Source organism: Thermobia domestica, chromosome 5 (genome assembly GCF_964235325.1).
Source record: "Thermobia domestica chromosome 5, izTheDome1.hap1.1, whole genome shotgun sequence".
Taxonomy (NCBI): domain Eukaryota; kingdom Metazoa; phylum Arthropoda; class Insecta; order Zygentoma; family Lepismatidae; genus Thermobia; species Thermobia domestica.
This window is the reverse complement of record NC_137458.1, coordinates 295,211,352-295,238,860: the sequence shown is the minus strand read 5'-3', so window position 1 is coordinate 295,238,860 and position 27,509 is coordinate 295,211,352. Positions and strand designations below refer to the sequence as shown.

Sequence of the window (27,509 nt, the reverse complement as noted above, 5' to 3'; positions counted from 1 at the left end):
TTGCAGTCATTTATAAACGCGAAAGTAAATGCCGATTTTCTAACTATCGCACTGTGGAGATTCGCATTCAAGGTTGGAGCTTTCTACATAGAAAGTATCGTACATATGTGTAACTTCTAAAATTAATAGGTTGCGTGACATGTGTCACTAAATTTAATTAACTGATTATTTATTTACGTCTTTTGTCAGTACTGAGGTTACAAAGGACGAGACTTACAGTTTAAAGTAGGATCTCATCAGCTGCAGTGTTTGAATCGAACCCGGTCCTAATACATGAAAGCACATATGTTAGTCACTAGATTAGCGAAGAGAGCTCTGAAAATTCGACGTGGAATTCTGCCGCATTGATATTACCTCTCTATCAATATCGAATTTAGACGAAATCGATCAACTATCGACCAAATATTTACCATTCAACAAATACTCGAAAAGAAGTGGGAATACAATACCCCGGTACATCAACTATTTATTGATTTTAGAAAGGCTTACGACTCGGTTACGAGAGAAACATTGTTCAACATTCTTAGAGAATTTTGGATACCGAAAAAGCTAATTAGATTAATTAAGATATGTTTAAATGAATCCTAAAGTCAAGTCCGATTAGAAAAAAAAATGTTCACGAGCTTTCACGTTGAGAATAGCCTGAAACAAGGAGATACGTTGTCACCATTATTATTCAACTTTGTCCTGGAATACGCTGTTTCCTGTGAAGCTTAAAATATATAAAACGATAATCATGCCTGTTGTTCTGTATGGTTTCGAAACATGGTCCCTTACACTGAGGGAAGAACATAGACTGGAAGTATTTGAGAATAAAATCCTGAGACGAATATTCGGACTCAAGATGAACGGGAATGGGAAATGGCGGAAACTTCATGACGAGGAACTATATAATTTATACGTTTTACCAAACGTTGTTAGGGTCATCAAAGCTAGGAAGCTTGGGAGGGCAGGTTATGTAGCCAGGATGGAAGAAAGTAGGAAAGCTTTCAAAGTCTTAACTGGAAGATCAATCGGAAAACGACCTTAGGAAAACCTAGGCGGAGATGGGAGGACAATATTAAGATGAATCTCGCAGAAATAGGAATACAAAGTAGAGATTGGATCCAGTAGGCTAATGATAGAAGTCAGTGGAGAGCTTTTGTGAACGCGGCATTGAACCTCCGGGTTCCTTAGGCAATAGAGTTAGTTTTTAATCGTAAAGAAAATTTAAAAGTATATAGTACCGTTTCGGGCACAACTAAACTCAAGTAAACTGGTTATGTGTGTTGTTCACATGGCATAGCAAAAATCATCAGAATTTAATCTAGTCAAAGAGAAATCTAGATGTATAATGTTGTAGAAATTTTTCTACATTTTCAATATCGTACAAATATCGATTCTGTATTTCTGATATTGTATGATCAGTGGTGTTATGCTTGCATTTTTGGTAGGTTTACCCTCAGCCGTTTCCAAAGGTATAACATATACCCACCCCGTATAAAGTAGTTCTTTCGTACATTTAAGATAATTATACGCTGAAGAATAAAAATATTAGACAGGTAATACTCTGTATATACTCATTACACCCATACGAAATTTATATGGTACTGTATGATAGTATATTTAGTGAAAAAGAATGTATAAGAAATGTTGGTGAAACAATTTATGCCATTTCTCTATATACGAATATTAATCTAAAATTTTCTAGATTCTTTTAGAGGGGTTCATAGAGAAAATGAATGACTAATGTGGTTCGCTCAATAATTTGCTTTCCATAGTTCAAGTTCAATTCTCCTTTACCATTTTTTTTTTTAATAGCATTAACACTCAGAATGCCGAGATCACTTACATTCCAAGAAACACCAAGATCGGGTCTTTTTGACCCAATGTAATACTTCTTGTAACAAATTGTTTTACCATATTGAAGTTCAGTCTGTATACATTAGTTAACTTACAAAATCGTACATTTCTTGAGTAGTCGGGTCATTTTGATCCGATTGTGACGTTATGGGCCCCATTCGTGGCGAAATTAAAATACAGCTAACTTTACAGTAATTATGTGATATCTTCAAATAGATAAAAGATAATAGAAAAATGGAACAAAAGCTTGCTAGACAATATTATTTTACATGAGATACCGTTATCACGACTCACTTATCTGCTTTCGATTTCCAGCCATTTAGAAAATCGGTATTTATTTTCGCGTTTCTAAATGGCTACAAACGGAAAGCTATTAGGTGGCTCGTGATAACGGTATCTCATGCAAAATAATATTGCCTAGGGCGCTCTTGTTTCACATTTCGATTATCTTTTATCTATTTGAAGAGGTCACATACTTACTGTAAAATTAGTTCTGTAAAATACTTACTGTATTTTAATTATAACCCTGCCATATTTTTTTCATGAAAATACGGGACACCTTCGGTGTCTCTTCCCCCAAACACCCCCAACACCATCCAATGATCTGTAGCTCTGGTTATAAAGAGCAGTATGTTAAGGGAAAGATCCCTCAGCTGCAACTACTTTTCTCTCTTCGTTCTCTCCAATTAATTGTACGGAGTTAAGATATTTACAATACAACTGCAAAAGAATCACGTTAAAAAGTCAAGATGACATCTTATTATGATGCTTTACGGGAAAACAATATGCAAATAATCTCGTTTGATTTAAATCCGTGATACAAGTTACTTTCAATATTCTTCGCGCGTTTACCAATATTTGATTTCATGGATGTATTTGCCACAAAATTACGTTTTTGAGTTTACCCTGATGAAAACTTAGTTGGTTTCTATCTTTGCGTCGTGTGTGATTGTCAGGGCCGGATTTGTACATTTCTAAACCCTATAGCAAAGCACAATTCTGCGCTCCTAGTCCCTCAACAAGATTATTTATAATTTCTATTAACTTATCTAATATCTTGCTAGAGAAAGAGTCATTTATCTTCCCTGTGCTTGTAGATGTAGAAACACTATAAGCCATCTTATGTTTGTTTGTTTTTTGGTGTTGGAAGTGTGTCCCAGTTTCCACCAGGTGCAATGAAAAAAGAAGAATTGCAAATTTTGCAATATTAGCTTACTGTTCATTCACTAATAGTAGGGTTACCAGCCAATGTCAAAATTTTCGATTTTTCACTTTTCAATAAGCTAATATTAAGAGCAGAAATGGACGAAATTAAAATACGGAACATTTGCTTGTCCCGATTAAATTTATGGGGACGCGGGACATTTGGGTCCAAAATAGGGACTGTCCCGTTTTTTACGGGACGTATGGCAGGCTTATTTAATTAGGCCTCTTAAGAATTTCTACGCGTTTTATAGTTCCAGGTACATAAAATTGCTATTTTGCTCCACAGAATGTAATTAGAACACTTCCGTTGCGTATATCCTATTTGATCATCTTTGCATATATTTATGCAGATGAAGTTTTTACTTTTTTGTGAAGTAGTAAAACTTGAGATCTGAATGCTTATAATCATGAATAGAAAAGTATTGATTGTTGCCTTTTAGTATATGTCTCTTTATTAATTTTAATGAGTTAAAAGAATGATAAATGTATATACACGTGGATTTATTTTTTTGGATGCTAATAAAGTAGACATATTCCTTTCATTATGAGTATTTTGTTGTTACGTACCTAGCTATAGAGTAGACCGTTGATTGTCACCTTGTGATCGCCGTGACGCGACAAAAAGAACGGTCACCTCAAGTCACTGAACAGGAGACCTCTTGACCCCAGGCGCTGGTAGACTTCATCCTGATTTGTTGTGAGTTGGACAATGTGATCGAAAAATTCGATCAGAAAATGCAACACTCTTCGCGAATCAGTTTCGATCATTGTTTATCTGATTATTTTTTTTTTTTTTTTGTTCGTTGGGAGGGAAGGATAAAATGATTTTGTTTAGAAGTTGATTTATTTTTTCTTTAATTCTTTTTTTTTTTTAAATCTTAATACTGGTTGAAGGTGATATTGTTGTTGATTTTAACAAGGATAATATTGTGAGGAAAACCCTAATAAACAGAAATATGACCTATACATACTATTTTGGTGGCTAACGTCTTTGAACTGACATCGAAAACCCTTGAAGCCATCTGCACATCTGGGAAAAAGAAAAAAAGAGAAAAATATTCAATATAAGATTTGTTGTATGGAGTTTTCCTTATTGTAGTTGTTAGTAAGAGAGCAGCATTCATTAATTTTTCTCAAGCCGTTGTTATACTTTCTTTCTTTAAAAAGTGTTTAACTCAACTTTGTCCTTCTTGGACGTTTCTGACTTTTAGTGCTACTTAATGTTTCATTCTTTCTATGGCTGGCTGCTTAGTATCTTCAGTAGCAACTTAACGATTTGTTATTATACACAAGACGTTTCAAAACAACACCGACAACGTTTCGGAGGTGATTCCTGGCACCAAGGTAAGACGAAAAGTATAGACCAACCTGGGTGCACAAATGCTTCCTTTCGGAGTTATAGACTGCCGAAAACATGAAAAAATGAACTTTAAAGGTTCATAGCTCCAATACTATGGGACTTACTGTAGTCGGGTCGAGACTTCACTTAAAAACTAATATGTGCGTTATCCAAAAATGCACGTTTCAGAATCCTAAGGTACTCACGAAGCAATTTTTATAGAGAGTTTGGCTAGGGCATATAATTTGAAGTACTTACCAACCAACTACCTCTATAAAAATTGTTGCGGAATTACCGTAGGATTCAAAACTTGGATATTTGGATAGGGTACATACTAGTTCCTAAATAAAGTCTTCGACAGCCTATAACTCCAAAACGAAGCATTTGTGCACCAAGGTTGGTCTATACTTTTCGTCTTATCTTGGTGTCAGGAACCACCTCCGAAACGTTGTCGGTTTTGTTTTCAAACACCCTGTATAAAATATTAGTGTTCGGCAAAAGTTAATTTCAATGCAATTATAAGCGGAAGGTTTCCAATCTAAATGCTGCATAATGCATACTTGCAGTTTGGTACTTCTCAGGAATTGAAGTAAGAAGAAGATCGTTTTCTGAAAATTTCAATCCTATTTATAAAATAAAAACATCTCAATCTGTGAGTAAAGTTAATATGCACACCTCAAAACATTGAAGACTTGTGAAGTTGCATAAGATCTAGGCAAAAATGTTCACAGTCCTAATTAATCACCGTCAGTCTAGAAGCTGTCGCTAACTGCGATGCCTCCTACCTCATGCCAGGAGATATCACTAGAGAGCATGCAATTTCCAGAGAAGCCGAAGGCTTGGGAAGGGGGCGAGGAACATCCAATATTTATTTAAAAACACTGTAATTAGTAATGAGTTAATATGTTCTTTTACGTAACACAGCAGTGATGTTGATATATATGCAATTTTTCTTTTTTTCTTTTAAAATTAATACTCCTCTAAAACAAATTAGTTACACAATTAATATTAAAATTTGAGAGTATTTATAAGGAAATAAAACTTCTCATTTAAATTAACCATCAATAATTCAAATTGTAATTAAGTTATACATATGAATATGTCGAGCATAAACCAACTCTTCGTTCTTCAATTAATCAAAACATTTTTATGCCAATAACCAAGAACTTCTACACAGAGCTCTTAATATATACACTTTGTATTATTAATGAATTCTTCAAAGTAGTAATATTTTTAAAACGGCTGCATTCAATTCAAGATGATCAAGAGGTATAAAATTTAAAGAAATATACCAGAGAAGTCAAAAAGTTCCTGGAATTTTGCAGCTCTTTATTGACACAATATAAGTACACATTTGCGTAATCGTCTTCAAAACAGGCATCTTAGGAACATACACGCTTGCTCAACTGCTCTTGCTATTGCTGGAAACACAGACAGAAGTCCTCCTTTGGTATCTTCCGAAGTACAGCCGTCACGTTGGTTTTGATCGTCTTCTACGGTGGTGAAATGGGTACCTTTGAGGCCAAGTTTTCTTTAAAGCATTGTCACCATAAATTGTTTTAAACGCTATCGAAGTCTTTGAATTAGTTTTCTCCAATTTGCACACGAACTTGATGTTTGCGCGTTGCTTGAACTGCGACATTACGCCACCTGATCACCACGCACCCCGTCCGGCTACGCTACTCGTATACTGCATGTGATGACCTGTTCACACTTGTCATATTCATAATTAGTCAACCTAAAGACTGTACTCTACACAAGAGTCACTGCGATTGCATCACATACGTATGCCAAAACTAGAACATTGCTTGAACTTTTTGACTTCTCTATTAATAGTCAAAAATTGACCCAATAATTGACAGTATACGTAAGAACAGTGTTTGACAAATTGCAAGTTTCTTCACCCTTTAAATGAGCCTGGCTTACTGATCTCTCGTAGAGGTACGAAGGCATCCTTCCTTCATCTATATAGATTGTCATAAAAATAATAGACTAATAATTATTATTTTGTACAATATGTATACGAAAAGTTGATCATTGTACCAGTAATTGACACCAAGATTTGTGAGATTCACCAGTAATTGATACCTTGTGACCCAGTAATTGACATCTCCTAATATCTTGTTCTAATGAACCATATAATTTTCTACCAACTTATCAAGCTGATTTATAAGTTTCCACCCGGATAAACATGTTTATTTCTTTCGCTAATATAGCTATTATAGTACTATTTTGCACTGTCCATCGATTTTCTGTTTTCTTTGGAGAACTACTACCTAGAGGCAAATATTAAGAGTGGTGTGGGATTAACAACACTGCAAAGGAAGAAAAGGTGGCAGCATTTGCTTGTACTTAGTCCCGCAGTCTTGTTGCGTCGGAAAAAAGACGACAGTGTCAATTACTAGTACACTGTCAATTATTGGGACAGTTACCCTATAATCTTTCGACAAAAACGTCATAAATCACTTGAACTTGCTGTTTTAACTAATCTAGAGATCTTCAAAAATATTATGTAAGTCCTTTTATTATCTAGTTCCTATCAGAATTTGAATTAGAATATAAATCGATTGTCTTGTTGGCTCTGCTGCCCTTCAGACTAGATTTCATTTCATTTCATTTCTTAATTAATGCAGATTTACAATTACTCAAATTCGTATACAATATTACATATTTCTCAACATTTTACCATTCCTTAATACTTGATAATAGAATTTAACATCTAAAGGAACAGTTTCTTTGAAACGGTAAAATCCTACATAAAACATTCACGCATACATATGTTGATCTTTTTCCTTACCAAGTTTTCAACATTCCTGTTGTGACCCTATCAAAAAATAAATAAGATTTCAAATATAAATATTTTGGGATTGAAAAAAAAAGCTAGGTTGTAAAGCAAAGGTACATTTAAAAATCAGTAAAAGCAGAATATTAAAACTTCCCTGTTTTTTTGGAATAAAAGAAACAAAAAAGTTTCCTTATGGTAAATTTATTGATTCAATTGTCAAAACAACTTCTAAAGTCTGTGAACTCGAAAGAGCAATGAAACATAATGACACCGGCATACTGTTTTCGTTATGTGAAGATTTTTTAAAGCACAAAACCTAACAAGCAGCGGAGTGATCTATGCAGAAATCAAGTTTTAAAGTTATGGGAAGTTTTTTTTGTCCTATTTTTGGACTTACAAAAATTAACACCATACTTTGGACTTGGAACAATAAGTTATGTTTAGTGCATATATTCAATAAAATAAAAGTACCTCATGAATAAAGAAACAGATTTCTTTAATATTACATTTTTACGAACTGCCGTAAAGAGATAAAAAGATTATTTACTGAAGGTCTTGAAAACAGTAATTCTATGTTTACTGAAAGACCTCAAATTCAATACTTAGTTAAGCAAGTTCTTAGTCGAACTGTAATACTCTTAATGCTGAATAACGTTTAGGATTACTGTCATTGTTAATTGATGTGCCATATTCATGCGAGCCACCTGAGTTATTTAAGATAATTCGTTGTGACTTACCTAACCAATATCGAATCATTAAGTATTTGGCATGGGAGTTTCAGAAATCGTTGAAAGATCTAATAAACTCATTGTACAAAGGCAGAAAGCACTGTATGTTAACATTGGTCTGGATCGTTAAGAGTGATTTGAAATTATATGAACGTAAATTTTCGAAACTAAGCCAAGTATTGATATTAACATTTGAGGTGCATAGTACCATAGAACATACTGTAGTAAGTACCATTAAATAGAATTAGGATTACTTTCAAGTAGAAAAATATTACGATCTCATAAAGTTGTGTGTACTGTTTTCCAAAAGAAAATAACTTCATCAAAAATCATAGCATTCTGTTTCATAGCACTTTCAATATTTAAGGTGCTATGCTCTCCAAACTTAATATTATTTTCTGTTCTACATTACTTTGAAAAATGTAAAATTTTACTTTAAATGTAATTTAAATTGAATTGAAAAAGGCTTTATTCAAGCGCGCGATGTTCAGCATATTGCTGCTCTATCACCTAATTTCGACCAAATGTATAGACACTCCATTTTTTTTTTTTTTTTTTTTGCCTTTGTATAGTATATTATTAAAGTAACCCAAAAGCATAAAAAGCATAACAGCCATTTACACATATGGTTGGTACCTTGAACATGGTCGTCGTTGCCTAAGGGTCCAAAAGAAACTAATTTTAAAAGCATAATAAAGCATAATTTTAGAAAATAAAGCATAAAGCATAATTTAATATATATAGCACAATTCTTGGAAAATTCTGTTTAACTGCAAGTTTAAGAAACTTTATTAATATCTTTTAAAACCAATATTTACAATGCAAAATCATTGAACAACATAACAATGCAACAATGAAAAATTTATTTTTATTTCTCTAAACTTTTCGGTGTAATCCTTTGATGTGGAGAAAAGGAAAAAGGAAAAGGAAAAAACTTTCCGCCAACAATGAATAATACACAAGAACTCCACACTATATTGCTATGTGTACCTTTTGAATATGAGTACTTTCGGTACTTTTTGGTGGTATTTTTTACTGTCCTTTTCTGTATATATGCACCTCTAAGGTGCACACAAGTGATAAAAAAACTGACTCGAGTAAAGCATATCTCTTTACAGGGCATTGAGTATAAAGTTCAATAAATATGAAAGAAACTGGTTGCATAAAATATTAATTAATAGATCAAGATATTTAGATTATTTAATGTATAGTAAATATTGTACATTATAAACGATTAACGTAAACCAATGATTGAAATTAACAATAAAGCATAATTTGGGAAAACTAAAGCATAATTAAACAAAAATAAAGCATAATGTGGGTTGCTCTATATAATATTAAATTTGATTTCTGAACTGTAATACGAAATTCTGATTTAAACTTTCTGTTCCTAATGACTCGAACTCTTTTAAATGCATTTTTTTTATTTATCATCTTAAGTAATTATTCTTTTAGTCTTTTCTCAGTATACAAGAATAGATATTCTGCGAATAGATAGATTACATCATATCTATCTATCTATCTAACTATATATATATATATATATATATATATATATATATATATATATATATATATATATATATATATATATATATATATATATATCATTTAATTTTATAACAACGCTACAAGCTACAATGTTTCTCTTCAAATGATTTAAACAGATTCTCGACAACCAATGTATATAATGTTGTAATGGTCAAGGTTTATCTTACACTTCGCATCAAGTAAACCTAACTCGTACTTGAATCGTCACTACTCCTGTAAAAGTGCTTAAAAAAAAAAAAAACTCTTTCCAGAGAAGTGCCTCTTCCAAGTAAGTATATATTGACTAAATGCATTATGCAACCTCGCAATACATATTTGTGCAATTTAACATATAATGAAAATCTCTTTCAATATGCAAGCAATGTCTTCATGCATGTTTGCAGCATATAGTTAGAATAAAGTAAAGGCTGGCAGAAGTTATTTTGTTATAAATGCACTATGTTAGTTGACATCACATGCTAATATATAGTTTCTTATATCAACATATAATAGTGCATGATTATCTCTTTAACATAAATTATCCCATAAAGCAAACCTCTTTTGCAGTTTATCATGGTTCATCGCGTATTCGTTATACTCACGTAATTGATATCGAGAGAACCGTGACAAACGTACATTAGGAACAAAACATACGTGTGTTGTTACGGAATGAAATAATAGTTGAAGTGAATCGAAATTCAATTGCTCTTTGATCTTCTATTGCTTCTGAATACAGTATATAATAGGGAAAAAGAGAGACTTAGATTTGTAGTGTTATGAATGACATAGGTTTTAAGTGGCCATCTTGGATTCAAGGTGGCCATAAGTTTTCAATTAAGCTTTTGTTTACATTTTAACCAGCCACCATTTTGCACAGGGTTGTCGTAGAAATTCTAGACTTACTCCATCTTTTTTTTTTTTTTTTTTTTTTTTACTTAACAACAGCTTTCAAACGATGTGCTACTTAACCTCTCTTGCCATTTGAAATTTTTTAGTTGGATCCCACTTGGGACCCTGTGGGTGCCCTGGGACAAGAAGTTTTAATATATCAAAATGTTTGTACTTTGAAAATAATGCCAAACTTCCTTTCCTGTTTTCACATTTGTCTCACCGGTTCCAATTTATAGGGGTGGCATGGACTTTTCAGTTAAGTTTTTGTTTACATTTTGACCCGCCGCCATTTTGCAGACGGTTGTCGTAGAAAGTCGAGACTTGCTCCATTTTCTTTCATTTTACAACAGCTTTCAAACGATGTGCTACTTAACTCCCCTTATTATTTGAAAATTTTGAGTTGGACCCCGTCTGGGACTCTTCGGGGGATAATTTTTTTTTAATCCCAAAAAGTGTGTCCTTGAAAATGATGGGATACGTGTTCGCCGAGTTTTCCATTTACCCAACAGTTTCCGAACAAATGACCCGGTTCAAACTATTCTGCCAGCTTTGTAGCTTTCACATTACAAAATACGTTGCAACTCACGATATTCCGTCCGGTGGCACGTATAACTTTGGGATTCGTCTAATTATAATATATCAAATGCAAACACAATTGTCTCGTTCGTATCTCAGCGGAGCCACTTCGTGACCCTCGTTTGGCCAGGTATGATGAGTCTGATTGAACTTTTTTTTTTTTGAACTCGAAGATGTGCCTAAGTCCTAATATCAATTTGATGCTCCATAACTTGGAAACCAAAAGCCTACGCACCATAATACTTTACAACATTGTATAGCGCGGGTCAAGGTCGACTACCATCCCAAGTTTGATCCAGATCGGATAAGTTTATTTGAATTTGTACGATATATTATGTTTTTGATTTTTTCAGGAAAAAATCAATGAAAAATGAAAATACAGTCTGCAATATTACTCTCAGCAAATCTTAATGTAATATGTAAAATTATTGACTATCACATTACGAATGAGTTTTTGATTTTCAGTTTTTCCTGAAGTTAAAGACTGCCTGAAATCACTTTCCCCCTGCTGATAAACTCAAAGACACTTCTTTGAATAAAATTATCTTACAACGAAAAAGAAAAAAGAAAAAAAGGAAAAATAATTTGAATATGTATGACGAATATATCGTAGATTAAGGTATGTAGCTTCTGTACCATAAATGTTTTGAATACATAATTTCTTGTTTCTTATCATTTTCTTGTGGATAACCCTTGTATTTGAGAAGTATAGTCGGTTTCACTCTAACGTCGTCTGTACAAAAAATCTATTGAATACTTGAAAGCCTTTACGTTGTACTATACTACTATCTAAATGTCTTTTGTATGAATGGATTGTTTGAGACATTGTGTACAATGCATTTTGAAAAGTTCTTGTGCGGAGATAGTATTTTATTATTTTTTTCCATTATAGTTCAGAAGATGTAACGTCGTTGGCTTCCCGCGCTTGAACATGCTTGTCACTGGGGGTGTGGTAAGAGGGTAGCCAATCATCACCAACCGTCTACTACGCTCAACGAGCCACGAATAACTAAGCTGACCACTCCCCATAAACGTCACTACAACTTTTCGCGGGAAGCCAACGACGTTACACCTTCCGTACTATAATATGTTTATTTTGTGTTCTAAAGAAACCATGTAAAAACAACGCAATTCAACATTTGTATTTTTAATACGAAAATATAAAGAGAGGGACCTACTGCCAGAGAAAGATGCGAAACATTATTCTCTTTAAAAACATCAGGAGCTTGTTTGTATCACAGACCAAACTGAGTTACAATTTGGTTTTCCCAAGCAAATTTTTAAGAAACTATGTACGTATATTTTAAAGGATTTTAAGCGAAGAATCCATTTTCTAGTGCGCTTATGAGGAATTTAAAAGACCTAATCACTGCGAAATTAAAATACCGCTAATTTTACAGTAATTATGTGATGTCTTCAAATATATAAAAGATAATCGAAATGTGGAAGAAGAGCGCCTTAGATAATATTAACCGTTATCACGAGTCACCTAGTAGCTTTCCGTTGGCAGACATTTAGAAACGCGAAAATAAATACCGATTTTCCAAATGGTTGGAAATCGAAAGCAGATAAATGAGTTATGATAACGGTATCTCTTGTAAGATAATATTGTCTACCGAGCTCTTGTTCCACTTTTCGATTATCTTTTATCTATTTGAAGGTATCATATAATTACTGTAAAATAGTGGTATTTTGATTTCGCCGTGATGGGTCTGTTAACCCTTTTAGGATTTCCACTTTTTGAAGTAAATTTTAGACTTTCGCTCAAAGCTACTGCTTCCTTACTGTTTATCGTAGGATCATAGTTCATACCTCGTTTTTTTTTTTTTTTTAGAATAGAGCATTCTTTCCAACGCACAGTGGGGCGAAAACGCAAAAAGCTGGCCAAAATATGATAACTATATTCAGATTGAATGACATTTAGTATTAAGGGGTTATTGAGGTTGCTGATTACGATTCTGCAACTAACGTTGAAAAAAAAAATGGCGGATCCAAAATGGCGGAATAAAATTTGCAAAAGTCAAAAAAGTCGTAGAAATGTTCTCAAAAGTGGCGATAAAGGGGTTATTGAGGTTGCTGATTACGATTCTGCAACTAAAGTTGAAAAAAACAAAATGGCGGATCCAAAATGGCGGAATAACAAGAATGTCAAAATACTTCGTAATTTTCACAATGTATCTTTAACAACATTCAATTTTTTCACATATTTTGATGAACAATTACTTGTTACTTACGTTCTTATTTATTAGAAATGTATTATTACTTAAATGACACAAATTATTAGTATTTGATTCGGTTATGATAACTGCAACGGCTTGTCACGGTAACATTAATAAGCAATAATTAACAACAACACGCTTCGTAATTGGCATGTTTTGGCAGCTACGTTTTTGTCGACAGCATTAATTAATTTTCAGACTACCATTCTACAAGATATGAACGTGGTGCACGAGGGTGCACATAATGTTTTCAACGCTTTAAGTTAATAAAATATATAAACAATGCGAAAATTTTGCCTGACTTGCGATTCAAATTATAAATTATTACATCATTATTATTAATTTTTCACTTCATACACTTATTCTACTTACCAGTACGATATAGGAAAACTTTACAGATTTAAAAACTATGAACGCGTTCGAAAGTTACAACCGTTTCAACGGACGCGTCACAATTCTTCTATTGTTCTCTACGCATTTGATCTGCTGAAGGGTCTACTTAAGAGTGGCTCAGGTAGTCGGAATAAAGTAAAAACCCTATTCTACTTATGGATTTGGGCCCTTCTAACATCACTCTAGCCAACTACATAAAAAATTCCTGTATTACTAGCTTTCGTTTTTTTTACTTTTGGCCAGCTTTTTGCGTTTTCGCCCCACTGTGCAACGGTGCTACTTGCTTGTCCGTATTATACGCCAGAAACGGAAAAATCGGGAGATTTTTCGAAATTTTTTTTTCGAAATTTTTGCACCCCTTTGGCCCGAGCTTGGGTTCAAGTAGGGACCTTACTTTCTTCAGAAAAAACGTTGTTATATACATAATACTTGTGCAAAATTTCAATCTTGTACCTTGAAAACTGAGGTAGAGAGAAATTGTTGAAAGTCTGAAGGTGACCCACTTTTTTCGTACATACATATAAAAATAGTTCAAAAATGTACTGCGTTATTATTATTTAACCTAGAGTCATGGTTCAAACGCAGTTTTCTTCGGTATAACGAGCTCTTTCCAACGATACCACTCACATGTCCATATCATACACTTAAATCGGAAAAATCGGGAAAACTGGATTTTTTTCTGAAAAAATCACCCCCCTGAAAATTTGTGACCCTCTGGCTTGGCCCCGGTTTTACGTTGGAACCTCAAAAAAATTAGAAATACGCAAAGGTACACACAATTCGTATATAAAGTTTCAATCTGATATCTTGAAAATTAAAGACGTGAAGAGATTTTGAAATTTCCATTCAGAAAAATAATAATCACGCCCCTCCGCCCCCACTTGGCTCAGCCAAGTTCATCATCCGGTTTCAAAATGCATCTGGGGTGTTCTTTGGTCCATTCTTTACTTGACCAATAGAAAAACGGCTTAAATACCTGGTATAGAACCCAAATAAACGGTCAAAGATGATACTACGCCATAGTAACAAACCTTACCAAAAATCCTAAAAGGGTTAAATCGCAACAAAATCCTAGTTATATCTGGAAGTCGGTGGCTCGATCCTGTAACTATCTTGGAGGTGGGGTACAACCTATGCTATGAGAATTAATCTTGCATAATGGTCTATGTACTGCCAACTACACCGGGTTCAAGCCCCGCTCTAGGATTGGAGCCACATTAATACCTTGTGCTTTATAACCTCGGTCTTACACAAACACAAAACAAAAATTTTAACTCCTAGCTCTATTAAGAAATAATACAATATAAGGCAATTCTACACCCATTTAGTAGTATTTTTTGTTCCCGAAAGAACAGTTTCTCATGTTCTTCACAAAACATTTATGAATAGATACACTGCGTTATGAAACAACAACATTATCAACATACAATGGAGTACCGATTACCCGAGTTTCGATTAATCGAGGTTCCGTTTTATCCTAGCTTAATCCAAACAAACAAAAATTTTCAAACTAATCCGGTTACAAACATAAACAGTTTACAGGCTTTTGTTTCAGTAACAAAGCAAACATAAAGCTGGCCTAAAAATGACAATTCCGCCCGACATTGTCATAATTAAGCTAGAGAGGTTTAATTCTGAGCTTCAGTTTGAGAAGGCACTGTTCTACGTCGAACAGCAAGAGGACAGGGCACAGCTGACATTGTGATGTTGCTACGTCTGAACAATATAGCGGCCAAAACCGAGGCAATTTAATAAAGCATAGAACTATGAAAGACTAAAAAAAAAACATAGAGATATATTTGCATGCTAAACAGTATTTTATTTGTGTTGTGTTCTGTATCGTATTTAAATTATGTATCAATATCAAACTGCATTTTGTTTACTGTATTATGGCTAATTCCTTATGTATGTAGGTATAATTATATGTACTGTACTGTACGTCCAATGAAAATAATAAATACAATAATAATGAATATATAATAAACAGAAACAATCAATAAAAACAATAATAAATGCTGTACAAAATTTTCTATGCATCCATCCGTATCAACCGAGCTTTTGCTTATCCGAGGTACATCCAGTCCACATGAACTCGGATAATCGATACTCTACTGTAATTTAACAACAACAACAAAAAAAGCTCTACAATATTAAGTACTGTCTCAATTAGTCTATACTGGTCAGAATATGGAGTTAAGCAGAAAATATTGAAACAATAATATGTATTTATCTTTGAAAGGTTTCTTTGTAGAAATTACATCTAGCTTGAAGTTAACATTTTATTGACTAGTATTTTCGATATACAGTGTAACCTTTTACAAGGAGATCTACATCATGAGATCTACAACTAGCTAATATTTTTTCGCATAATAAAAAAATATTGATTGCAAGATTTAATAAATGAAAAATACACTGTCATCATACATTCCTCACTAGTTTTTCCTTTCATTCTGCCAAAAAAAGCTCAATAAAGAATATGTTTTTTTTTTAAATAGACAGTTAGGACTTACAAAAGTGTTACTTGAAAAGGTGTTTGTATTTCATTCAATAACATTAAGTAACATTGACCTGTTTGAAATTTAGAAATTTAAGTCGACAATTGTGATGTCACAAACTATGCACCTAGATTTGTGGCTTATGAGAGAAGATCTGGAGGAAGTTTTATTAGTTCATTTCAGTAGCGTACGCAAAAAGGAGTTAGTGGTTTAATCCCCTCCACTTGAACAAGATATTATGCGAAAATAAAAAATTATCACATTAAGATTATTATGATAAAAAGGCCTTGTGTCCATCTTAAGCACAAACTAAACACACTTTCTTATAAGGCTGTCTAAAATCTTTATTGGACCTTGGAGTAGTAGTCTGAAGAAGGAAATGATAGACTTCCGAAACTGTAACATTTCTAGTTAATTTATAATAAAGATTATAGACAGCCTTGTAAGAAAGTTGTATTTAGTTTGTGCACATTAAGATATATTTTGTATACACAAACATTGTAACTATATAAACGTGAACTCTCCCTTTGACGAAACTCTGCGTATTTCATTCAATAGCCTTTTGTAAACAATATCTGGCTTGCCTGTTAATTTTTGGCTACTTTTTCTGTAAATGTTTTATTGAAGTTAAAGACCAGTGACGAAAACCTTAGGGAAGACCCTTAGCTTCATTACCGTACAGTGAGTTATCCCTTCAACAGAATTGTGAGGAAAAAGCACCCTGAAATAATTCATTTTTGAACTTGATTTTTCATGCTTTTAAAAAGCTGCGGAACATAACGAAAATATGCATTTCTGGGATATTTCTGTCTTTTATTCAAGTTCGATATTTTATACGTGATGTTTCAAATAATCAGAATATCTTTATCAACGATGTTAATTTTATTTTCTGAGAAATGTGTTAATAACAGGAAATTACTAACTTGGAAGAAATAAAATCATATAATTATATTTGTTTACAATTCTAATATTCAGGAAAATGTTCAGATCTTTCAATGTAATTATCATTCTGAAATGATAATAGTCCAAGAGTCAAATATTATTTAAAAAGAAAAATTTCAGTAGTGACAGATTAATTCAAGTTAATGTGAAAATTAACCTAATAATTTAAACTTGCTCTTGTACAACATCCTAAAAGTTAGGGAGATAATTACATAATTACATGTACATATATTTTCTTCAGTACCATTAAAAAAATAAAACGTAGAGGATCTAGAGTCAACGTAAGAAACGAATTTCGGGAAGCGGAAATTTTTCCTGCATATTTTTCATATTCTCTATTTGAGTATAAATAGTGGAAATGGGAATAGAGAAATTATTAATATTTTAAGGTACATATGTGAGCCCAGATAGAGCCAAGGGGTGCTAAGAAGGATATGAATCCCCCACTGACTACGCAGAATTTCATCAAGAGAGGGGGTTCAAACACTAAATCACATAATATTTCAGGACAAGTATGACTTTCGTATATATACACATATCATGTATATACATATACAGGGTGGCCCAAAAGTAGTTATGGCAATGATCAAGTATAACATTCGAGCTTATGGGTTTATTTGCTTCGGCTCTTCCGAACTTAAGATATAAGCAAAAACACATTAAGAACAAATGATAAAGAAATTAAGTCTACCTGATGATAGCAATAAAAAATGATTAAAAGCAATGAGTTGATCAACAGGGGACTGTATACCTACTTTTGGGCCAATATATATATATATATATATATATATATATATATATATATATATATATATAGAGAGAGAGAGAGAGAGAGAGAGAGATAGTAAATGTTTATTTTTCGATAATATCTTGCTCAAAGGAGGTTTAAACCACGAAATCACCCCCAAAATTACACTTAGTAAATACTTCATGTATGACTAAAGATTGTGTTTTAAAATAGACAAAATGGCACATGAGCGTATGTGATCTTCCTTTGACCAAATCCTGAATCCACATTTGTCAGTGCATACTGAAAAGCTTATCCTCGCGAAGGGCATCCAAACATAGCTTTAATGAAATTTGGGTAGCAGTAAGTAGTCGTCACTGTTGTTTCATTACGCAGTCTTCTTTATCATTTACTTATTACAGGAATATCTAAATTAAATTAAATTTTTAGTTTTGTATGTGTTGATTATGCTCTTCAGGCTAATGGAGATGGATGATACATGAAAATAAATGATGATGAAATAATTGGTGGAATGAGAATGTGGAAGGAAACTAGAACCTCAGAGTAAACCCATGGAAACGATATCGTCCACCATTAGGAATATTTAGTTTAATATAGAATAATAATATAACAATAATAAAAAATCGCAAGTGCTGAAGCAGAATGACGCTACATTACTAATTTATGATATTTTTTTAGATAAAAACTTAAAACAGTAAATATTTTACAATGTAAAGTTGATGTTGAAGTTCTATGAGAAAGATAAAGTGTATAAACGATTGACTTGTAAACAAAAACATTGAAAAGTTCAAATTATGTAATTTGTTCATAATAGAGTTAGTCAAGAGAAAAAATGGCCATCTCAGAATTCTTTAATATTCAAGAACAAATGTGCAAATATGCTTACGAAATGTCATCTTGTTAATAATAATAATAATAATAATAATAATAATAATAATAATAATAATAATAATAATAATAATAATAATAATAATAATAATAATAAAGCAGGGGAACTGGAAAAACTATAATATTCTTCTTTATACCAGACTAGCAGCGTTCACCCCGCTTCGCTGCGGTCACCCCGGAACGCAATAAACTTTGTTACTTAGATAATTTTTACTTTTTCGCTTTCAAGTGATATGATAAAAACCATAGAAGATTGCAGTAAATGTTAACATTATATCGCCTGTCATTTATGTTAACCCGCCCCGCTTCGCTGCGGTCACCCCGGAACGCAATAAACTTTGTTACTTAGATAATTTTTACTTTTTCGCTTTCAAGTGATATGATAAAAACCATAGTAGATTGCAGTAAATGTTAACATTATATCGCCTGTCATTTATGTTAACCCGCCGAGTGACACGGTCATGCGGGTTGCATATAAATACGTTTATTTTTACCTATGATGAACTAACAAAGGATTTGTACGTTATGGACACTTGAATGGTCAATTATCTCAAGACACTGGTAATTAAAAATTAAAGTGATATGATAAAAACCATCTAGGGTCCAAATCCTAATAACCCCCCAAAAATGAAAGAAATTGGTTCAGCCGTATTAGCGTGATGAGGGAACAAAGGATTTGTGCGTTCTCTTTTATATATAAGATTTGCCTGTTGATAGTATAATAAAAACAAAGTAATCTCTGAAAAAAGCAAATCCATTTATTATTATAAAACTACTTTCTTGTGACAGTCTTGCCAACCAACCGTTTGGCTTCTTCACAAACTAACCACTTGATATCTAGTGTCTGGTAAAACCAAGTGGTTAGTTGGCAAAAGTGTTACAAGATAATAGTTTTATAGTAATAGATTGGTTTGCTTTGCTCAGAGATTACTTTATTTTTATTATGGAAAACTATTACCTTCTGACAGGTTTGCCAACTAACCACTTGGTTTCATCAGACACTATATCAGACATGGCATCAGATATTTGATATCTAGTTATCTAGTTATATACCTACATTTTTATGTAAAAATTAATTTCATTTAGAGTTTCAAGCCTTTCTACTTTGATATTCACTTTAACCTTTATTCAAGTTCCTTCAGAAAAGACAAGACCAGGCGAAGCACATAATATCGTCTTGGTTTCACTTCGATAAGACGAGTATTTAATATGGATGTACCCACGATTCGATGTATTATACATATGACATTAAAGCGTGCAAAGATAAAATCTAGTTTCTGGTTGCTATTGGTTACTGAACGAATAAGTTAAAAAAGTTATCGCTATGAAGATGCTGTTAGACACATACTTTCGTGCTATGTTACAAGTCGTTATTTGTGACAAGCATTTATAGTATATCTATGTTCATGCTTGCCTGCTTCTTACATAACTATATGCTACGTTATATGATTGTAAATGCTATGATAATAATATATATACACATCTGCATATATGAAAATAACAGAGTACAAAATTTAAAGAAAGAGAGAAACTAAATATAACTTCAAATTGTAAATTCTAGTTAGATATAAAATGTCATGATATAATGACAATTGTATTAATAATAATAATATATCTTAAGTGTACCATGATTTCCAAAATAGCACTGATCTGTTTACCTGAACAAATTTTGTTGAAATTATAAATGTTGTCAGACCAAATATATTGAAAACATTCATATTATTGACTACAGTAATATGATATATTTTCTTAAGGATATATAAATGCTAATAATACTGAGCCAATATTGAATTTAATGAAGTTTCTATCTAGAAAACGTCTTATTGAGCATTTGATGAAAATTTGCATTGTCAAATTATGATTATAGTTCATGATTGCAAGTAATAATTTGATCAATTATATACATAAGTTTCGCAACATTTACATTTACATAAATAAATAATGTATATATTTTAATGTGTATGCTAATTCTACGATATTGCTTACAGATATTTATCAAAATAATGGAAACATCTGTAATTTGCAACACGTAAGATGGACATACAAAGTAGTAACATTGAAGATGCATGTATAGCACCTGGTCGTTTTTAGTAATGTGTTAAGTGATCGTTTGTGTAGAACGAAGGAGTTTGTTGAAGCGGGTAGCCAGTGGTGATGCTAAATGGGAAACCTCACTCTGGTTTTAAAGAGGCAAAGTTTTGGTTAATAATTCGTTAGATATGTCGCGAAGAATATAGTGTTCAAGATGACGACGCCTACATAACTCATATTTAAACAACTTTGGTGAAGAGGAACAGCGGACGGTAGAGAAATCTCAATGATAGATTGCCTATGATTGAGAAAGGTTGTCGCCATAGTTCCTAGAGCGAATGCGGCCAAAAGTGACTGCAGAACTGGAACAGCCTAATCACAGTCCGACGCAAGTTGCATAGCCTAAACATCCGTAGTCGGGTTTCAATTTACAAACCGGTGATCACAAGGGTAACACTTTATCTTAAAGAAAATGGAACAGATAATATGCCTAATGGACTTCCGGAGATCATATTGATTGAAAGCACGTAACATGGTTCGATAAGTCTTCTTCACTTTATTTCCAACAACAGGGCTTGTTGTGTGAAATCCAAATAAGCTTATGCTCCGTACTGTCTAAACCGTACCGTGAAGTATGATGGTGGTTCTGTGATGCTGCAGGCCGCAACATTCTGGTACTCCATGGGTCCTGTGGTGACGCTCACAGAATGCGTTACTGCCAGTGACTATGTTGACATTATGGGCGACACGTGCATCGTATGGTCGATGTGTTGTTTTTGGTCAATGACCCTTTTCTAAGATGACAATCCGCCGATTTGCAGTGTTGGAGTAGTTAGGCTTACTTTCATAAACATCGTGATGAATTACAACATCTCTCTGCCTCCACCCCTATCTAAATCCAAGATCACAATATTATTCAACATCTGTGGTCAGATTTGGAGTCCAGACGCCGAAGCAGACATCTTTATCCGTCCTCGCTGACGATACTGAATGCTGCATTGTATGATGAATGGTACAATATTCCTTTGAAAACCATTCATGACAGATGGCTCCATTTCAAGATAAACCAAAGCTGTTTTCCAGGCTAACGGTAGTCCATCGCCGTATTGATAAGGTAAATTGTATTTTCTTTAGGTATTTCCATTATTTTGATAAATATCTGTAACTTATCTTGAAGTCACTTCTCTATAAGAAATATGTTCGAGGAAAAAGAAACAATTCTGTTTTATACATTTTTAATACCATAAATGTGTGATGCAACATTGATTAAACTCCGTGAACCGAATTTGAACTATATCACGAATCATATCCACTGTAAAGTTTAATTGCTAATTGTCAACAGAAACAGGTGTATGATCACACGAAGCCAAGTTTTGAACACAATCTTAAATTCATTGCAACCATCCTTGCAATCGTATTGATATATATACATATATATTATATACACAGAATATTACAAAATAAAGGATACATGAATGAAAACTTACTGGCATACGCGCTCCTGAATGGATTCATAAAAGAAACAGGTACCACCATTCAAACAATATGCCTTCTCGCAGATTGAAACTGGACTCCATGACGTACCTGAAATGAAATTAATAAAGAAAGATCTAAAGTTATATGTTTCTATGCTTCTGTGTATGAGCTAGAGCAAATTCTGTAAGCATTTTATTAGAAATGAGTTGAAATTATGATTTCTGCATTGCGATTTTTTAATTTTCTTTTTCTAAAAATAATTGTATCTATCTAGGTTATACGCAGAGGAATTTACTGGTTACTGGAGTACATGACATTTGACTTGGTTCACTTGTTGCCTAAAAGGTAGAGATGTATTCTACACGCTGTATTCACATCAGTGTTTCAAAGTAAACAACAAATAGTTAAAATTTTGTCAAATTACAGAACAAAGTTTTGAGTAAAAAATAGGCGAACAAATTGTTAAGATTTTGACAAACCATAAAATAAACTTTTCAGAAAAATAGACGATGAAATAGACAAATAGATCGTAGGAACCTTGACAAACTACAAAACAAAGTTTTGAGAAACATATATGGTGATCAAACAGGAGAGCAATTTGTTAAAATTTTGACAAAATGCAAAACAAAGTTTTGAAAAAAGTGACGATAAAATAGGACAAAATTGTTAGAATTTTGACAAGCTACAAAATAAAGTTTTCTGAGAGAAATATGTAGTAATAGAAGAGGGGAATAAGTTGTTAGTTTTACAAATACAAAACAAAGTGCTAGGAAAAAATGTGGCGATAAAAGAGAAGAACATATTGTTAGAATTTTGACAAACTATAAAACAAAGCTTTGAGAAAAATACATGCCGATAAAGAGAACAAATAGATAGAATTTCGACAAAGTACAAAACAAAGCTTTGAGAAAAATATTTGGCAACAACAAAAGATAGCAATTGTAGAAATTTTGATTAACTATAAAACAAAGTTGTAAGAAAACCTTTTGGTGATAAAAGAGGGAAACAAATTGTTAGAATTTTAACAAACTACAAAAGAAAGCTTTGTGAAAGAAAACTGGTGATAACAGGGAATAACAAACAAAAGTCACTTAGTACCATAAATATAATAAAGTCAAGATGTCTTAAGTGGGCAGGACACGTCGATCCAATTGCTAATATGCTTGGGATGTTCAGAATTCTAGTAGTGAAATCTGGGGGAAAGAGGCCCGTAGATAGCCCAAAAAAGTGAAAAGATAATATAGAGCATTTCAAAATGATTTAAATTTATATTTTACTTATAAATTGTCAAAATTAGAAACTATTTTATACAAGTGTTTTTTTATTTACCAACGATTACCGTGAAATGTGCTCCCAGATGCTCAATCTGAGTACTCCTCGCCACTCTGCAAATATAAATACAATAAAATCTAACTCCTGTCAGATGCATTTCAACATGTTTTCGTTGATGCAATCTTGAAGTTCACGCACATCTTAGGACAGTGGTTGTTTCTAGACTCTGTTCTTCAGATATTGCTATAGTAAAATCAAAGAGTGTTAGGTCAGGTGATTTTGGTGGCAAGATTAGATGATGTAGATCATTGTTTACCACTTGTACAATTCATCAATATGGTAGTATCTATACTCCTGATTTTTTTCTCATATCAATAAGTTCTTTGCTGGTGGTTCTTTGTTAAATCGTGTGTTAAATTCGTATTGCACACTCAGAATCGGATTATCCACGTCATGTTTTTAGTTTAATGTCCCACGATTATGCTCCGAGGCTAAGATAGATAGTGATACAATGATGGAATGAAGAAATCGGAAGGAAACGGAAGAACCTCAGAAAATTCCCGCACATGATGTTAGTTCACGACCGTGTGAATTTGTAAGATGCAAAACACCTTCTACTCACCACTGGAAGCCATTTTACAACTAGCCAGTTTGACACCTAGCGGTATTATTATGAAATAATTTGGGCACGTTCCAATAACTACGAGATTTATTCTAATGTATTACGCAACATTACCTATAGTAATGTAGTATCTCTTATGTAGCATGTTACTATAATTCAAATCATTTTGAAATCCCTTGTATAAAGTATAAACTTAGGGAAGTTGCAAGCAACAAAGCCAAGTGAAATTGTTTGATCCAAGATGAAGAAATTTTGTTTCCAGAGATAAATTTTTGGTTTGCGGCAATAAATTTGTGTGCGCGGAAGGCACGTGTATACCACCTGCGTCACATTGCCGAACGAAAGACAAACTACAGGAAACTGTATAGAAAGTAACTGTCGGGTTCCAAATGGAAGAAAGTTGTGTCAATGGATGCATCCATTGTTCATCGCACTGCTGGTGATCATATTCAGGCGATCACATACCGTGACATTGATGGCAAAGGGCGCAGTAACTTTGTTCATCCGTGCAAGGAAAGCTTCTCTCGTGGCTTTATGATTCGGATATGAGTGTAAGTTGATGATACACAAGAAGGACAAAAACATTAAGGTGAATGCAAGATACTTCCAAGAATCCATTCTGACAACTATCTATTGGAGAGACCTCCCACGATTGTATGGAATGGACACGAACCAGGTTGTGATCCATATGGAGAAGGCTTCGAGTCATACCTCCAGAACATCACTACGTTTTTATCAGGAAATGGTAGAGAAATTAGGAATTTGTGTCATTCTGTTTGAAGACATTGCTGTGAAAAGCCTAGATACCATTCCAATCGATTTTTGCGCATTTGGACTGTTGAAATGACTCTTCAACATCACCGCCAGCTCACCCTGGATGGTCTATGGAAAGCTTGTAGGGAAAAGTGGGACAGAATTCCCATGCCTGTTCTGCGCCGAAGTTTGCTGCAATGGAAACTGCGATCCGTGTGATAGTCCACAATGGTGGGGGTCCAATAGAACATGGTGATGACGTCGCGGTACCTCTTATGGTGAGTATCCGTCAAAAATTGTGAGATATAAAGCGAACAACCTTCTTATAACTTTTGTGTTGGAGGGAATTTGAATTCCAAATTTAAATCCCACAGCGAGAAATTGAGAATAAGTATTTTTTTATTACTATTAAAACAAACGCATCGTTGGATGTTACCATAGTTTCTGGCCGATTTTCTTAAATGTTTTCATTGTTACTTTACAATGTATAATTGCCTTTTATTGGCTGAATCTGAACTTTTTAATGAATATTTCCTCATTATTTTGAGAAAAGAATAAAAAAGAACTGAAACGTAGATGGAATGTCTTATTTCATCATATAAAAGTAAAATAAAATTTAGAAATAATATTTTGTGTTTCTGTAATATAATTTAAGTAGAGTGCAGTATGTGAAATCTAGTTGCAAGATTCATAATCTACGTTTTAGAGAATTTTACATCTCCATTTTATTTGTTCTTAACCCATTACCATATTTTATGTTGGAACAGAGAACGGGCTGTGTACATATTGCAGTCTCGAAAGGAGAACATTGACCTTTTCCAGAATCGGTGGGTGGGTATTGTGCGTCATGGCTTTTGAGAGGAGCGGGTCTCGAACTAGAGGAAACAAACAGCAAGAAATAGAAGACGCAAACAGAAAATAAAAATAAAAATGGCGGAGAGATGAATTTTCATCTACGGAAAATCACTCTCCATTATGCCACACGTGATTGATTGAATCTGCAACCGTCCTCAGACACAGAGTTGCCGACTCGCTACTGTGATAAAATTACTAACTGCTGTTATTTATTTTCGCTTAATATAGAGAGTTCTCTCTGGTTCTACCGTTCCGTATTTCTCACCATAGTGTTCTTTTCTTCTTCTATACAGGATGGCCACAAAGTCCCGTTACCCCTGAAAATAAGTAAGAAAACCAAGCATCCGCTCCCTCCCCCAACCCTCTATCTGGACATTCCAAGGCAGGCAGAAAGATATCAGCATGAGGGGGGTACACCAAGGACACTTCCGTAAGTACAAAGACATTCAAAGTGAGAGGTGAAGGTTACAATATAGTTAAGGGGAAAGATGGCTATTTTAATATGTATATTCAAAACGTAAGGGGAACTCGAACCAAATTAAGAACACTGATCGAAAAGTATTAACTACTATCAGACAATTGCATTAACTGAATCTTGGCTTTCTAACAGTCATTCGCGGTATGTCGTGGTAAGAGCTGACAGAAATATTGTTACTTCTAGTTAAAAAAAAATGGGTGGTGGTGTTGTATTAGCTGTAAATAAAAAATATCGTGTGCAGAAAATTCCTCCCCCAAACCTTCCTGGTGTTGATTGATTACAGTAAAAGTTTTTGTAGATACGGTTAATTGTATATATATAGGTCTTGTATATATTGCAACTGGATCAAATCAATCAACATATAGGGAATATTTTGAATACATATTTAGTGTACTACAACCAGAGAATAACATTCTTCTGACAGGCGACTATAATCTCTCACAGGTCACGGGAACTGATTTCAATTTTTTAACAACTACTGGAACCTGCAAGAGTTATTTCACTTAATGAATTTTTATAGTTTTACAATAATATTAAAAACTCGTATGGCAAAACGCTTGACCTAATACTCTCGAATCTTACCAGCGTAGAGGTCATACACGAACACCCTCCCCTTTTACCGGAGGATGCTCATCACCCAGCCCTCCTAGCTGAATATAAATATATTAACTCTAGAAATGCTAAGTGTACAAACAAAAGCTAAGTAAGATCCTATAATTTTTTAAAGCTTTGATAAACTGTACCGCGAAATATCACTAACAAATTGGAAACCTATACCAGATAGTTTGACTGTAGACGGCTCTGTGGATTTTTTCTATAATATACTTTATTCTATTTTTAACCGCTGCATCCCGAGTAAAAGAGCTAAATTCAATTATCCTACTTGGTTTTCAAGTGGCATAATTAGATTAATTAAGAGCAAATCATGTCACCATAAGAAATGGAAGCCGGGTTCTCGGGACGCACTTTATCACTACAATAAATTTAAAGAATTGAGAGCTCTTTCTAAAAAAGAAATTTCTAATGCATACAATATATATTTAAACAACTGTGAAGCCAATATTATAAATAATCCTAAGACTTTCTGGGCGTATATTAAGAATAAAAAGAGTAATTCGGGAAGTAATATCTTTCATTATGATGGTCAAACTCTGATATTGCAAACGCGTTTATGGCAAATTTTCAAGTGACACACAATAAATCGAGCTACAATCTTATTCCTATGGAACAACACAATAATTCGGAAATACTGGATAAATTAAACATTAACTTTATAGAAATCGAAGATGTGGAGAATGCTATTAAAAAACTTAAACCACGGTCATCTTGTGGACCGGACCAAATACCACCATATATCATTAAAGGCTGCTCAGAAATACTGAAACATTCCCTACAAGTTATTTTTAACAAGTCAATAGCTTCTTCTACATTTACTACGAA

The 27,509-nt window shown here is 33.4% G+C and overlaps 1 protein-coding gene across 4 annotated transcripts in view; it reads right to left on the bottom strand.

Moving 5' to 3' along the window:
- LOC145686713 (protein vein-like) overlaps positions 1 to 27,509 on the bottom strand; it is a 469,807-nt gene that overhangs the window by 74,615 nt on the left and 367,683 nt on the right. For 2 of the 4 annotated variants that reach the window (XM_081760295.1, XM_081760294.1), the window contains exons 4-5: positions 22,101 to 22,197; positions 4,020 to 4,078 (exon numbers count right to left, since the gene is read on the bottom strand). In XM_081760295.1, coding sequence (XP_081616421.1) covers positions 4,020 to 4,078; positions 22,101 to 22,197 — 156 coding nt within the window. The remainder of the gene's footprint in view (positions 1 to 4,019; positions 4,079 to 22,100; positions 22,198 to 27,509) is intronic. The other 2 variants (XM_081760293.1, XM_081760292.1) reach the window with 1 other exon arrangement.